Source organism: Vipera ursinii (assembly GCF_947247035.1).
Source record: "Vipera ursinii genome assembly, chromosome: 3".
Lineage (NCBI taxonomy): Eukaryota > Metazoa > Chordata > Lepidosauria > Squamata > Viperidae > Vipera > Vipera ursinii.
Window position 1 is genome coordinate 169,772,644 of NC_139516.1, and position 16,792 is coordinate 169,789,435.

Sequence of the window (16,792 nt, forward strand, 5' to 3'; positions counted from 1 at the left end):
CAGTGAACTAAAATGGACAGGAATGGGTGAATTTAATTCAGATGACCAGGTATACTACTGCGGGCAAGAATCCCGCAGTAGTATACCGCAGTAGTATCCCGCAGAAGAAATGGAGTAGCCTTCATAGTCAATAAAAGAGTAGGAAAAGCAATACTGGGATACAATCCTCAAAATGGCAGAATGATCTCAGTTCGAATCCAAGGCAAACCATTCAATATCACAGTAGTCCAAGTCTATGCCCCAACAACCAGTGCTGAAGAGAATGAAATTGACCGGTTCTATGAAGCCCTACAGCACCTTATAGAACTAACACCAAAAAATGATGTCCTTATCATCATGGGGGATTGGAATGCTAAAGTAGGAAGCCAAAAGATAACTGGAATAACAGGCAAGTTTGGCCTTGGAGTACAAAATGAAGCAGGGCGCAGGCTAATAGAATTTTGTCAAGAGAATACAATGGTCATAGCAAACACTCTTTTCCAACAACCCAAGAGACGGCTCTACACATGGACATCACCAGACGGTCAACACAGAAATCAGATTGACTATATGCTCTGCAGCCAAAGATGGAGAAGCTCTATACAGTCAGTAAAAACAAGACCAGGAGCTGACTGCGGCTCAGACCATGAGCTTCTCCTTGCAAAGTTTAGGCTTAAACTGAAGAAAGTAGGGAAAAGCACTAGGCCACTCAGGTATGAATTAAATCATATCCCTGTTGAATATACAGTAGAGGTGACAAATAGATTTAAGGAATTAGATCTGATAGACAGAGTGCCTGAAGAACTATGGACAGAGGTTCGCGACATTGTACAAGTGGTAGCAACCGAAACCATCCCAAAGAAAAAGAAATGCAAGAAAGCAAAATGGCTGTCTGAGGAAGCTTTGCAAATAGCTGAGGAAAGGAGGGAAGCGAAAGGCAAGGGAGAAAAACATAGATATGCCCAATTGAATGCAGAATTCCAGAGAATAGCTTGAAGAGATAAGAATGCCTTCTTAAATGAACAGTGCAAAGAAATAGAAGAAAACAATAGAATAGGGAGGACCAGATATCTTTTCAAGAAAATTGGAGAGATGAAGGGAACGTTTAATGCAAAAATGGGCATGATAAAGGACCAAAATGGCAGGGACCTAACAGAGGCAGAAGAGATTAAGAAGAGGTGGCAAATGTCCCTGATAACCATGATGGGGTGGTCACTGTCTTTTGCAGTGACCTGGACTGGATCATATTCTATTGCTTTCAATCAAGGCCCAAAATCACAGTGAGTACTCTAGGCATATTATTTAATTGGTGATTTATTTTGTAATTATATTATTCTATTACTAAATAGTAATCTATTTCAGTAATTAAAATGTGATAACTATCAAAGTATGCATCCAGGCTATTCTTGAAAATAACTTTATTGAAGATATAGAAATAGGTCTTTTTTATTCTGATCCACAATAATCCAGTGTGTATTTAAACATAAGAGCAGTGGACCCAATATACCTTCTTACCTCATGGCTTTTTAGCCCACTGTTTCTGTTTTGTTTTCTGCATCTATGTATTCATACTTTCATGTATTTATGCATGCTTATATATCTACTGAAAGTAGATATCTGAAATTTACAGAATCTTCATATTTTTCTTTTTTCCTTCATATTATATGTGCTTATGTGAAGCTGTATATTAAATAAAATGCTTAATTTATTCATCTAGCAATAAACTTATTCAATATCAGTATTTAACTTAGTAATATTATTACAGTTAAGAAGTTCAAACTTATGACTAAAGATAGACAGTATAATCAATATACTTCAGCATAATCATTAGCTTCATTGAATGGATAAAAATCATATGTAGAAGTTTGGAAGAAAGTGATAATATAGTATAAAATGTGTGGTATACCGCTAGACTGACAGGTTCTCAAACAATAGAGATATAGTGGTGTCTGTGTTTGTTTAAGTATTATAAGTATGAATTTTGTGCATGCTGATTTCTGCCATTATTCCTGAAAGGAGCTTGCAACCTTTTAACTACCATATTTAATTTAATACATTTTCTATATGTATTGAATATGTTATTCTTATAACATAGTAATATTTCTCAAAGTACATTAAACATGATTAAGATCTTAAAGAGATTTTTTTGGAATGATAGATAGGCGTCTTTAACCTTATTCTTTGGGATAGGATAAACTTTCTCAAAGTAAATAGAATACATTTTGCATGGAATTAATGCACACGCACACACATATATGCATGCATGCATATATGGAAGACATTTTTGAAAACTCAGTAGATAGTTCCATAAATTTCTATGGGATTCTTCAATTCTGATGATATTTTTGAAAATGCTGTAAGTGTAAATTAAAGATGAGGATTTGGGTTTTCTTAACCTTGAATTACATTTTTTTCTACACTTTTCATACTATTGTTCACCTCAAAAGTGAACAGTAGATTAGGTATGGAAACATTTGTATTTTAGACTATAATACACAGATTGAACAAAATAGTTATTTAAGAATGTAAAAATAAACATATAATTTTGCAATTGAATTATTCACATAAATCAATTTCTGTGAGAGTTTTCAAATCCTTAATAATTTAAATCATTTTTCCACTGCATTCTTTTCAAAATAATTCTAAAAAATTCCAAAATAGCCCATAAAGAAGGAACAGATTGACACAACTGTGGGAATAAATTCTTTTCAAATTCTATTACAGTCAATTAGAGCTTCTCAAGACCATTCAATCATTTCAATGGAATCTGCACAGGGGAATTTCCTAGTGAAGTGAGCTGATTTTCAGGAATAGTTTAAACACAATCCTTCTGTACAAAAACTTCAACTAATGTCCGGAATGGAGGCTCTGGCTGGTTTAAAAAACTCAGTTTTTCTTCTTCTGACTCCCCTGTACAGGAACTTAAAGTGCCAGTTGGTGAGTCTTCACCTTCGTAATTATATGCATGTAAATACTCTTTAGCCAGGTTATGTTCTTCATCTTCTCCACAAAGAAATACCATCTGGACAAGGAACAATAAAAGTATAATCATTTTTTAAAAAAATATACATATGATGAAAAAATAAGTTGTCTTCTAATTGTATGTTTCAGTCATCTACATATACTATATTTCACACACAATGATTTTTTTAAAAAAATAATCTCTTGGAAGAATGTAGTTTTATTTGAGAGAATACAACTATAATTGTAATTCTGTCCTAAGTTATATAGCTTGTATTAAATATCAGCATTAAGTTTTTTAAGTCAAACATTGAAAGCATGTTACAGCTGTTTTCCCCATATGGTATATTCTAGATGTATTATCTTCAGGTCTCAGATTCCCTATGGCTGTGGGCATTGATGTAAATGTTTGTGTGTGTTACCTGAATGGGAAAACATGGATTGCTGCAAAATATGGAAAATTGTGCTGCCTCACTGTTCATGTTGTTTTAAATAGTTGATATACTATTTTTATATCAGTGGTATAATAATCCACTTTGGATTATTTTTAAGAACTGTTATATGGAGTAGCACCTTAAAATTAATGACATAAGACAGCCTGTTCTTTCCAAATTTGTAATACTCAAAACTAGTTTAGAAATCTATGTCAGAATACTTACTTCAGATAAATGAGGGTTAGTGAAATTCTGCCATTCTAAACAGAAATCTCTGAATGAATTCCTTAAAGAAGGCGCACAGTCTTGTAAAGATAGTGCCATATGATTCATTTTTCCTCCTTTGATTAATTCTGATGTGGAATGCCATCCTCTTTTTCCTTCTCCCAGATATTTCTTTTCAGTTTTTACTACATCTGTATTCATCTTTATAAATTCATTCATTGTTGGCACAGGAAATATATTTAAATTCTGGAATGTGAAGAATAACAATAGAATTTATGGGGGGAAAACATTTTAGAATTTTTTTTCCTGAACAGCCTGAACCCCGATTTAATTGTATATTTTAGTATACAAACTAGCTGAATAATAATCCACTTGTCCCCTAAATTGTCATTCATTTCTTTATCTTGTTTACCTATTGCCTACAATCAGGATTCATGTATGTATATAGCCCAGCACATACCAGCCAGTGGGGTCAACCATATAGTGTTCCAGTTAACCTATTACTCTGATCATATGACAGATGTAAGGTTTTGGGGGCTCTCTGAGCTTGGTGGTTTTCTTGCAGACATTTCATTACCAAACTAGTTAACATCATCACTGCACTGATGTGTTACCTAGTTTGGTAATGAAATGTCTGCAAGAAAACCACCAAGCTCAGAGAGCACCAATGACGTTACAGTTCATCCCAGAGCTACAAATATTCTCTTCCATTGGAGTATAAAAATATTCAAAATATCTACTTTTCTGGATTCAGCCAGAGCAGTTTTGTATGGAAGATTTACATTTCTAAATATTTAAATAGAAAGGAATGATGGTAAATAATATGTTCCTATATACAAATAAATAGTATTTAACTTTAAGCATATGAGCACATCACAATTTCCATCTTACTAATACAAATGCAATGTATTTTGCTTTCTAAAACAATGAGACAGCATCTTTTGCTCTTTCTCATAATCTATCCAAATTGTTACATTTGCTACTATACAAGGCAAAGTGTCACTTACTGTATTTCCTCCACTGGGTGCCTCAGTGTTTGGTCTTACGTTTCCTTCACTGGGTGCCTCAGTGTTTGGTCTTACGATTCCTTCACCGGGTGCCTCAGTGTTTGGTCTTACGTTTCCTTCACCGGGTGCCTCAGTGTTTGGTCTTATGTTACCTTCACCAGGTGCCTCAGTGTTTGATCTTGTTAAGTTCTCAAAAGTTAAATCAGGTTCTTCCTGAGGTGTGTGACGTTTTCTGTGGAGCCAAAGACCATAAGGTGCACCAAAGCCTACTGCAAGAAAAAAAGACAGCTTATTTATGTGTTTTAAATGACTATGAATTACAATTTATTAAATAATGAACTTAACTTGGGGTTTAATTTTATCCATATCTCTCCTTATATAAGAGAGAAAAATGCTTTAAAGAAAGAATTTTGCTTAGATATACCATTTATATAGGTAGCCATAGGTAGGAAATAAGCAGTTATCCCCTACGTTAGGAGCTAGGATTTCCTTTTTAGCTAGATTTTTTAAAAATGTATACCCAAATATGTATAGCAACCAAATTCTGTTCCAACAATCGTGTGTTAGCAAAATGGTTGATAAGTGAACATGTGATTGAAAGCAAGAGATCATTCGTGGTTTTGGAGTAGGGTACCATCAGTATGCTGATGACACCCAGCTTTTCATCTCAACTCCAAACAGCATCAGTGATGCCCTCGACGTGATGTCCTGTTGCCTGGAAGCGGTCCGGGAATGGATGGGGAGGAACAGGCTTCAACTCAACCCGGACAAGACTGAATGGCTGTACATACCAGCATGCCAGGATACTCAGAACATTCCATCCCTTAACATCGGGGATGAGTTATTACCCCCTGTTGATAGGGCCCGCAACCTGGGTGTCCTCCTAGACTCACAGCTATCCTTGGAAGATCACATAGGAGCTGTGACCAAGGGGGCCTTCACCCGGGTTCGACTGGTGCGCCAACTATGACCTTATCTGGACCTGGATGCCTTACGTACAGTCACCCATGCACTTGTGGCCTCTCGCCTTGACTACTGTAACGCTCTCTACATGGGGCTGCCCTTGAGAGCCACTCGGAAGCTTCAACTGGTGCAGAGTGCAGCTGCACGAACACTTTTGGGGGCCTCTCGATACTCCCATATCACACCTCTCCTCCGTGAGCTGCACTGGCTTTCGGTTGCCTTCCGAGTGAAATTCAAGGTGCTAACAATGACATACAAAGCCCTACATGGCATGGGTCCGGATTACCTACGGGAGCACCTTCTGCCAACGTCAACACCCCTCCGTCCTGTGTGCTCCCACAGAGAGGGCCTCCTCAGGGTGCCACCGCTCAAAGAATGTCGGATGGTGGCCCCCAGGGGCAGGGCATTCTCAGTGAGTGCGCCAACCCTCTGGAACTGCTTGCCTACCGAAATCCGGATGGCCCCCGACCTTCGCACCTTCCGGCGCGACTTAAAAACTTACCTGTTCTAGCAGTCCGGCCTGGCCTGATAGCTCTTGGGGTCTCAGTTGTTTTTTACTATTGTTTTTACTATTGTTTAACTGTATACCTACCTTACTCTGTACACCGCCCCGAGTCCCTCGGGAGAAGGGCGGTATATAAAAACAAATAAATAAATAAATAAACACAACAAAAAAATATTGCTTGCTGCCATCTCATTTAAATAAAGTTCTCATACAGCTACATTTCACGCTCTCTCTAGCTTGCACTATTAAGAACACAAAACTTGGTCAGAGAGATGTGCATTAGTTGGAAAATGAATTTTTTATAACCTAAAGTTGAGGTATTTGCTAAGCAAGGATTGAATGTAGTTTGACCGTTCACAATTCATGTTGCTTCTTCAAGACATTCGCATACTTACATAACATTACTAATGAACTCATGACCATTGCAGGAATGCTCCAGGCTCCTAAAACAGGTGCTGCTGCTGGAGTGCGTTCTACTTGAATGTCTGAAGGAAAATAATCCAGTGACATGTTTCTGGTGGATTCGGAACAGTTACTTGGAATTGCACAGTCACAATAATGAACTATTATTTCTCTTTTTCTGATGCTTTCTCCGTTACATATTCTGAGAAGAATATAATAGTAGCCATAGTCTATATCTTCAGCTGAAGAAAGCAGTGCTGAAGTATCTATGAAAGAAATAATTCAAATCCACAAATTACGCTTCATATGATACTTACGTTAGTCACAATGTATTTTGTAGATATTAAAAACAAAAAAACATACCATCATTTGGAATTAAGTTCCATTTTAAGTCCAATGGCTTCTCTATTTCAAAATGAAAAGGTATAGTGGACATTGGCAAATCAAGGTCAATGGCATTTATACAGATTGGTTTTTTATCTTTACACATGATGTAGCGTTTACTGGTATTCTCAGGGTAATTGTTCTCAATCACAAGTTCTATCACAATTGTCCCATTTCCTGTTTTACCACCTAGGTAAATTAAAATGCTTAGTTTTAAGACAGTAATGAAAGTAACTTGATCAAATCATATAAAATTACAAAAGTATTATTTCTCTGTGAAAGCTAAATAAAACATCTTGTTGGTTTCACAAACTGCTAATCCATAATCCAAAGGAAGAAAGCCTTTGTAACAGAACAATAGAATAACAGAATAATGGAGTTGGGGGGGGACCCTGGATGTCTTCTAATCCAACCCCCTGCTCAAGCAAGAGACCCCATAGCATTCCAGAAAAATGGCTGTCCAATCTCTTCCTCAAAACCTCCAGTGATGGAGCACCCACAATTTGTGGAGGCAAACCATCCCACCAATTAATTGTTCTCAACAGGAAATTTCTCCTTAGTTCTAGGTTGGATCTCTTGATATGTTTCCATTATTTTTTGACTTGCTCTTTAGATGCTTTGGAGAAGACAGCCCCTCAAATATTGGAAGACTGCTATCATTGTCACCCCTCATCCTTCTCTGTGTCACTAGACATATCTAGTTCCTGCCTCCTAATTATCCTTGTTAGTCTTCTCAGCAATCCTTCTGGGGTCTCAACTTCTTTTCTGTATCACGTTGACCAAAACCTGATGCAATGTTCCAAGTGTGATCTTAACCAAAGCAGTACATTGCAGTAGTAATACTTCATGTGATCTTGATACTATTCCTCTGTCGATTCAGTCTAGGACTGCATTGGCTTTTTTGGCAGCTGCAGCACACATCAACAAAATTGTAATGTAGTTTGTTAAACTGCAGAATTATTCATTGCTAACAGAATGAATTACTGCCAAGTATATTTGTTGCCCAAATTCTCAGAGGAAAAGTGCAGTAAGTATCTAATACATGCAAATGTAAGTTAAATAACAATCAGCTCATGGTTTTCTACTTGATAGATGAAGTCCTGCAGAAACTGTATGGGGTAGTATGGACAAGGATCTGTTCTGCTGATTCTGCTCCACTATAGGACAATATAATTCAGGCTTTACAGCTAAAAAGATGGATTTTGAAGAAAAATGTCAATCACCCCAAGTAAATATTGTGAAACAATTCAGAGGAGATTGATTTTAAAAGAGATCTACAATTAATGGATTTCAAATATTAGACCTGCCTACTTATGGCTACCTATCACAGTTGCAAAAACTTGAGTGATCATTAAATTACAATAAAAGAGAATACTCTAATACAGACATCAGTAGCTGATCATATTTTTGCAGCCCACATCAGGAAGTTTTATGCATGTAGCAAAAATAGCAATATTTCACAATATTTGATACTTACTTTGATCAGTTGCAGATACTGTTACATTGCATTGACTGTATTCTATATTTTGTGAATCTCTTTCTAAAATGTCAGTAGTTCTGAGGTTTCCTATTTCATCAATGGTGATCCAACCGCATGGGTCCTTAATTATTCTGTACCTGTTAAGAATAAATATTTTAACAAGGTTATGTACCTCAAATTTATTCCAACAATGTAAGTTAATTATAATTGCTTTCTGATATTATACACTATATATAAACAATACAATAATTTTGTACCTTAAATGTTTGTTTCCAGTTTCTGGATCTATTGCTTGGTAGTTACCAACCATTGTGCCAACCAACAAGCGTTCCTTTATGTATAGAATATATTCACAAGGTTCAAATACAGGTCCTTCATCTTGATCCTTAATTTTGACCACAATGCTCACCATACTTGTTGGAAGAACTCTTGAATTTGGAGGTGGAACATAAGGTGCTTCATTATTTATTACAATTTCTAATCTTCTCTCATGGCTTTTCTCATAGTCCAGTTCCTGGAAGAAATAAATGCTATTCAAATTAATATATTACTACTAAGCTACTTTACTATTATGATTTTAGGTTACTGATGGAAATACAGTGTGTATAACTATTAAAATTTTCATTTGAGTTTTCTCTCCTTCCTCTACCCCAACATATTTTAATGGGAAATAGTATTACATTTTAAAAATGTAAAACACATCTTTAGAAAGTTGTGAAAAATATATTTCAACAAGTAATTCACCCCTTAAAATTAAGTAAAATTCCATTCATATTATTTCAGTAACTCTTTTTATTATCCATAGTTACCTTTAAATTGCTTAAACACCCAATATTCTGCTGTTGATCTACTCTAATATCAAAACTGTTATCTTCATTTCCTTTAGTAATAGCAAATATACCCATCCATGATGATGTTCTGGGTTCATCTTTATCTTCAACAGGAATGCATAATATTTCTGCATGTTCTGTGTTTTCATATACTTCCACTACATACTAAAAAAAATTAAATATTAGTTTATGAATAGTTCTAATGCCAGATAAGATTCATCTAATAATCATGGTCCTGCCCAGATTTACCTGGCTTATTAGCCTATTGCTCAGATCCTTTGCCACTTTTTTCTAAAAAGCAAGGACAGCATTCGCTCTCCAATCATTTGGCTGTTTATCCACCCTTAAGTATTTCCCAAAGGTAATAGCTAATCATTAGAGATGAACAAGTTCCTTCAGTAGTATAAGATAGGATTCATCTCTCCCTCTCTCTGAAAATTCTTGCCTAGTTAATAAATATTTTCTGACTATCTCAAAGTCTAATCTTTCCACTTTAACCTCCATTTTTACCCATTACCTTCTTTTTAAAGAAGACTGAGTCAAAATACAATGTTCTATTTCTTTGTCACCTTCTAGGGTGTTGTCATGATACTGAGCTGCTTTTTACCATGTTGAGGGTTTTTTTAAAAAAATATCTAGTTGTTAAGCATCCTTTATGCTTTTTTGTTCCCCAACTCCTGCTCATTCTGACTTTCAGCCTTCCTGATACTATTTCTATTATCTATTATTAAATTTGGAACATGGATGATGAAATAAGCATTATCAGTGTAACAGAAACTGGAATTGCCCAAATTATTTTTCTTAAATTTAATATTCACTGTAACTGGGTTCATAACATAAAATATCATAAAAACATAACATCATTTAGTTTTACTATGATAGACTTACCATACTTTGTGCTATTTGAGGGAGATTATCATTTACATCTCTAATCTCAATATGTACTGCTGCTGTAGTGTACAAACCAAACTCCTCACCTCCCATGTCTCTTGCTTCTATATGTAGTGTGTATGCTGATACCATCTGAAGAACATTAGAAAAAAATATAGCCATAATTTTCCTGGGTTGATTAAAAATACTGTAATATTTTAAAAGCAAAAGCAAAGACCATGGGATTATTCACTTAGTTAAGAATTTATTCAGCATTGCCATTTTATCCAAAGATTACTCTGCAAAAAAAATAGCTTGGCACTGTTTAATTTTCAGAAACTGGAGGCAATTTATTTGCTTCTTTCCTTCCACTATTCCACATCATATCTTCATATCTTATGAAATAGGTCAGACAGACTGAGACATTGTTCCAAAGTTACCCACTAAATTATTTGAACTTGGCTTCACAATATCTATGTAATTCCTAACTACCGAAAGGACTTTTGACTTCAGCTATATTGTAGCTACTCTTATCTAAGACCAATTTTATCATTTGTTAGCTTTATGCTATTTCATTTATGATTTCACCATTTTTGATATAGAACTAAATTGAAAATTACCTCTCTGTCCAGATGTAATGCTACTGTAATACAGCCTGAATCTGGATCTACAACAAATTCCTGAGGTTTCTGATGACTCTGGGATATAATTCTGTATTTCACTTTGCTATGCAGTGTATTGGGCTCATCTTTGTCTGTTGCAGTCACTTGTCCAACTAATGTTCCTGTATAAAGAAGGTATCAACTTTAGGTTTCCATAATACTCAGGTCATCCTCCTTTAGAAAAAAAAAGCTATGGCCATATTATTCAAATATCAAAGTAAATTAAATCAATTTTCCCACCTAATATCACTTTAAAGAAGAGCCAGCCTGGGGGTTAAGGCAGCAAGCTAGAAGCCAGGAGAAACTGAGTTTTAGTCCTACCTTAGGCACAAAGCACCTTTGAGCCAGTCATTCTTTCTCAGCCATTGGAAAGACAAGCCACGACTGAAAAACTTTGCCAAGAAAACTGCAGGAACTCATCCAGATAGTCATCAGCAGTCAAAAACTTGACTAGAAGGCACGCATACACAATAACTTTAGTGTCCTGCATCTTACCTCTATAAATATCTATTTAAATTGGGATCTTAAAAAACAGTTGTAAATTTGATAACAAAATATGAAATGTTTATATCTGAACATACACCCGGGTAGGCATGGTTCTGTGATATAATGTAGTAGACTGGATTCCCAAGAGGGAGGGGGTGTATCCCCAAAGAATAACAATTCAGTCCAGGTATTTTGTGTGAAAGAAAGTGGGTAAAGATATTCCCTCTCTAATAATTTCAAAATGTATGATAGATTCATATAATAATAATTTGATTTCTATACCGCCCTTCTCCCGAAGGACTCAGGGTGCTTAGTCTGGCAAGGTGCTCTCTTTAGGTGTGGAAACAATAAAGAATTCAAATTGAAAGAATCACCACATTTTATTTGTGGTTTTGGGACCTGATAGTTCAGTACATTGTATTAATAGATGCTAGAATGCAGACACGACAGTCTCCAGATTAGAAATCCTAGCTTGCATCAAGTATTCCTATGCAAGGATAACAGTAGGCTTTTATTTTGCTTGTGGCATCCTGGGCAAAAACTTTGAGGAGTTTTACTACACAAGGACAAATAATGCATTGTAAGGATCGCTTGGAGGTGGAAGATACTTCCAATGTAATCCATTGGATCCCCTGCATGGACTGCCCCTGTGACTTTGTAGGACAAATGGGGAGGAAGCTAACCACTAGATTACACAAGCGAGCAATCAGACAAGGAGACCTAAACTCATTGGTAGCCTCACATTGCAATTAACAAGGACACAATTTAATTTCACAGCAACTGTTAGCCATGTAGGTACAAAGATAGCCAGATAAATGATTGAAGCCTGGAAAACAGGCCCCTTGTCAGTTAACAGGAGTGCTGATGTACCACCAACTTATCAGGTACGTAGGAGCCAAGGGCTTGGCAGCAGAAGGGAACAACAGCCAGTCGCCAGCCATCAACACACCAATCAGACAAGAGAAAGGCAACACATAAACACAACTCACAGAATAGCCCAAAGCACCTATTCCAGTAGAGAGAAGTTCCCTAAAGGTGGGATCCATTGTGAGTCCAAAAACTCGGAAGACTCAATCTCTAGTGACTGACCCAAATTCGACTTGCAAGAGTGACTGGTACTTTTCTTATCATAAACTAGAAATGCTGTATCTTGCTTGCATATGACTAAAGCTTGTAATTTAATCTCTACCACTATCGTATTAAAAACGTGTGAAAAACTCAATTGAACAAAGCTATAGTCTTGACACCAGTGGTGTTCAATGTTTTTATAAATGATACGAATGAGGGCTTTGAGGGAAGGGTTATCAAATTTGCAGATTATACAAAGTTACCTTTTCTACCTTAAAACTTAAAACTTTATCTTATTATTTCTTACGCTTACTTTGCATAACTTAGCATATTCTCAAAAGAAAATAGTGTGTTAATATATTTTTTTGAACACTGAAGGTAGAGATTTTCCAGTGCAAATATAACATGGATTATAATAATGTTAATAAATCGGTGAACGCCACACATTTCAGATGTATAAATTTGAACACCTCTTCCAAATTGAGAAATAAGCTCCAAATTAAAAGCAGAAAAAAATGTTCTGAATTTAATCTTTCTAACCTCTGAATTTCTTTCTACCCTAACAAGTTAGAACCTGAAACGTGTCTAGCATCAACTGGTATGACAATATTTCTGAAATGAATATAAATGAAATTGCACTGGGGAATCAAGAATTAGGGATTAACAATTCCAACAAACAACTTATTTAGAAATTATTATTAATTAAATTCCAAATGGGATCATTCAGAACATATTCCACAAAGGAGACTAGACAGATCCTAACTTTTTCCCTGTATGCAACTCTACCTTCACTATGTTTCTCTAGAGCTCTTTTGCGCTAGAAAAAGTAGCTATGCAGCCACTGTCTGTGTAAAAATGTGCGCTTCTTGCTATTTGCACATGAATTAAGGAAGAAAGAGATTCAGTTTAGTAGCAGTTCTGGCCTCACATCAGGTTGATTCTTGCAACTGTACTTCACTAGGTTCCCTCAATGACATCCTCACAAACCTGTCATCTGAAACAACTTGTGCAGTGTCCTTATGCTGGCGTTCAATGCCCTGTGGCTACTATACTATAGTACTATGTTACAAATATATATGTATTGTATTACAAATATTTATTTAAAAATTCAATTACCAATTATACTGTTTTCAGGTACATGAAAAGTATACATATCATACTCAAACTCTGGAGCATTATCATTATCATCCTCTATTTTGATGATGTGAATAAGTGGGATTTCTGGGGTATATCCATCCGGTGTCATTGCATAGCAAATGAGCTGCAGAAAATTGAATAAAAGAAACACTTACTCCTCTGTAGCAAATGAAACGTTTCTGATAAATCAGGTCACAATTATTTAATCCATGTATCATACAGAATTTTTTGTATGCTGAATAGCTGTTAACAGTATTTGTATGTGCACAGGGAGAATCCTCCTGCATTAGTAAACACCTTCCTTATAGCAAGGTATAGTATTAAGTCCTAGAGATGTTCAAAATATGTAACAAGCATACAACTATCATACATAATAGATGAAGGTCACAAGGCAAAGGAAGCTATTTTAACATAAAATGATATAAGATAACCATAGACATAAACGAGACATGGGAAAGTTGGTAGAAGAAGAAAAAATCAGCAGAAAATATTAGGTATGTTCCCTGCCTTGAACTGACCAAACATAAAAAGACAGGATAATAATAATAATAATAATAATAATAATAATAATAATAATAATAATAATAATAATAATAATAATAATAATAATAATAATAATAATAATACCCATTAAATAACCAAGGAAAGAAGATGCAAATATCATAGAAAGGATGTCTTTGTATAAGCAGAGAGACTTGATGGAAGAAGACTGATAAGATGCTAAAGCCAGGAAAAATAAAGGGTGAGATAAAAAAAATGAAAGTTCAAATGGGAACTGAGAAAGAACTATAAGTTTGCCCTTTTCTACAACCCATTATTATAGCCATAAGATTATTGGTGGACCAGGATAGCCTCTCACTGACATGTACTTTGTGTATTTGTCAACTGTCTATTTTCCCTGGCATGATCGGATGATAGGGGAAAAAGTTGGAGTTTTTTAAAGGAACGTGAGGCAAAGGTTGTTTGCCCAGGAAACTTTGTGACTGACTAACAAGTTAATGCTGCTTATCCTATATCTCAGATAAAAACAGATCTTACAATCAAATTGTTCTCATTGTTTATGTATGCTTTTTGAATATAACCACAAGAATCCTCTAAAAATTGTCCCAAGTAATAATTTTTAATGTAATAGGAAGTAAATATTGTTAAATAAAGAAATTAAAAGACGCTTGCTCCTGGGGAGGAAAGCCATGGCAAATCTAGACAGCACACTAAAAAGCAGAGACATCACCCTGTCAACAAAAGTGCATATAGTCAAGGCTATGGTCTTCCCAGTTGCAATGTATGGCAGTGAAAGCTGGACCATAAGAAAGGCTGAGCGCCAAAGAATTGAAGCCTTTGAACTATGGTGCTGGAGAAGACTCCTGCGAGTCCCTTGGACTGCAAGGTGATCAAACCGGTCAGTCCTAGAGGAGATCAACCCTGACTGCTCTTTAGAAGGCCAGATCCTGAAGCTCAAACTCAAATACTTTGGCCATCTAATGAGAAGGAAGGACTCACTGGAGAAGAGCCTAATGCTGGGAAAGATTGAGGGCAAGAGAAGAAGGGGACGACAGAGAATGAGGTGGCTGGATGGAGTCACTGAAGCAGTAGGTGTGAGCTTAAATGGACTCCAGAAGATGGTAGAGGACAGGCCTGGAGGAACATTGTCCATAGGGTCGCGATGGGTCGGACACGACTTCGCAACTAACAACAACAATTGTATTAACACAATTTAATTAATTTCAAAATAGCTGTCTATTATGGAGCTGATGCTTAAATATAAATTCAAAGAATAAATTCATAAGGGCATATGTCTGCACTTCTAAAATCCATGCAGTGCATACAAAGTCATATAATTATTTGAGTAGTGTGTATATATGTCTATGTCTATGTATAGAATCACATACCTGAAATTCTGGGAATACTTCCCGATCTATTGGGCAAGTAACAAAGAGATTTCCAGTTTCTTGCTCAATGTAAAAGTAACTCAGTGGTGGTTTGTCAACACCAGGGCCAGTGATGTAATATCTAATATCGTATTTTTGTGTCATGTCAGAAGACAGCTGCATGAAAATAAAGATGTGAAATTAAATTAATTCACAAATATAATTCTTTACTTCTTGCCTACATAATTCACTTCATTTGAACTGAATTTATTCAAAATTTATTAAGAATCTTTTGTGCATTGGAACAGCCAAGGATTATTGCAAAGGACTTCTTTGCAGGTCTTTAAGATCACAGTACACTTCAGTGAACAATGGGCACCGTATAAAGTGGGTAATAGTTGTAACCTGCTATCCAAATGAGTTAGCATATGGTATATGCATCTACACAATCTTAATTTCAAAAAATGTTAGCAGTGGACTGTCAGTCAACTCTAAATTACACCAGTCAATGAATGAAACGTAGTCATAGAAGTAGACTACCTCTCCGAATGTAATTTTTTCTCCTCCTAATTTTAATTCTAAACATCTGACAGAACTCTACATAAGACTCTGCCAATTATAATTGCCCATTACATTTTTAAAGACAAAGTCATTAAAAAATTTAATGGTCAATTATAATTGGTAGAGTCTTATATGGAGTTCCATCAGATGTTACTGTATGCATGTTATTTCTAGATGGACAGTAGCTATTTAATTTCATTTCTGAAATTAAATAGAATACATTTCATATATCTGCTTTATTGTAAGTCCTGTATGGACCTCTTCAGATTACAACGAAGAAAATATTCCTCACAACAATAGGTTTATTTTGCATCTGCAGTTTTGCAAGTGATATGCCTTAGTGAGGCACTTTGCTTCATGGAGATACCTTGCCTTGCTTCAGCACTGCAAAGGATTTTGCAGAGGGACTTTGTTCCTCCTCAAACAAGAGCCTTCCAATGCTCTAGAACACTATTTAAGCAAGCTACTACAGGAAAATTAGGAGGAGAAAAAAATTACATTCTGAGAGGAATTCTACTTTATGACTATGGTTAATTTAGTTGCGGAGATCATTTGAAATGTCAAATGAAGACTACATTAAAAACATGCCTGTTGAATTTGCATAGGAAAAGGCCCTAGTGAGTTTTCCATTATAGTAGTTGGTACTGGAGCCCATCTTCGTTTTGTTCGTCCCACAACAGTTGCTCGGTCATGCCTTCTTTTAGTTTTTGAGGCCTAGAAGAGAGAAAAGAGAGAAACCTAAACAAATATCCATAGCAATCATGCTTTTGTTTTTAGTTACATCTTTTAATCTCTGTTATTGTAAACAGTGTAACGGGTAATATTAATTCCTAACATAATTGTAGCGTGGGAAAAATATAATTATTTTGCTTTTTAAAACAATTTTAATACTTTGTATCTCAGATTATGCAATTAAATTGTTTTTTTCCATTTCATGATTAAATTGATTATTAAAACACTAATGCCGCTG

General features: G+C 35.6%; 1 protein-coding gene across 1 annotated transcript in view; it reads right to left on the reverse strand.

Annotated features, from left to right (window-relative positions):
• Positions 1 to 2,794: 2,794 nt before the first annotated feature.
• LOC310637674 (desmocollin-1-like) overlaps positions 2,795 to 16,792 on the reverse strand; it is a gene marked incomplete at both ends in the record, with an annotated part of 64,228 nt that continues 50,230 nt past the window's right edge. The window contains 13 exons of the mRNA XM_083358176.1: positions 2,795 to 3,001; positions 3,600 to 3,845; positions 4,607 to 4,875; positions 6,470 to 6,742; positions 6,840 to 7,049; positions 8,338 to 8,477; positions 8,598 to 8,854; positions 9,150 to 9,335; positions 10,059 to 10,193; positions 10,661 to 10,824; positions 13,373 to 13,517; positions 15,283 to 15,438; positions 16,411 to 16,536. Coding sequence (XP_083214302.1) covers positions 2,795 to 3,001; positions 3,600 to 3,845; positions 4,607 to 4,875; positions 6,470 to 6,742; positions 6,840 to 7,049; positions 8,338 to 8,477; positions 8,598 to 8,854; positions 9,150 to 9,335; positions 10,059 to 10,193; positions 10,661 to 10,824; positions 13,373 to 13,517; positions 15,283 to 15,438; positions 16,411 to 16,536 — 2,514 coding nt within the window. The remainder of the gene's footprint in view (positions 3,002 to 3,599; positions 3,846 to 4,606; positions 4,876 to 6,469; positions 6,743 to 6,839; positions 7,050 to 8,337; positions 8,478 to 8,597; positions 8,855 to 9,149; positions 9,336 to 10,058; positions 10,194 to 10,660; positions 10,825 to 13,372; positions 13,518 to 15,282; positions 15,439 to 16,410; positions 16,537 to 16,792) is intronic.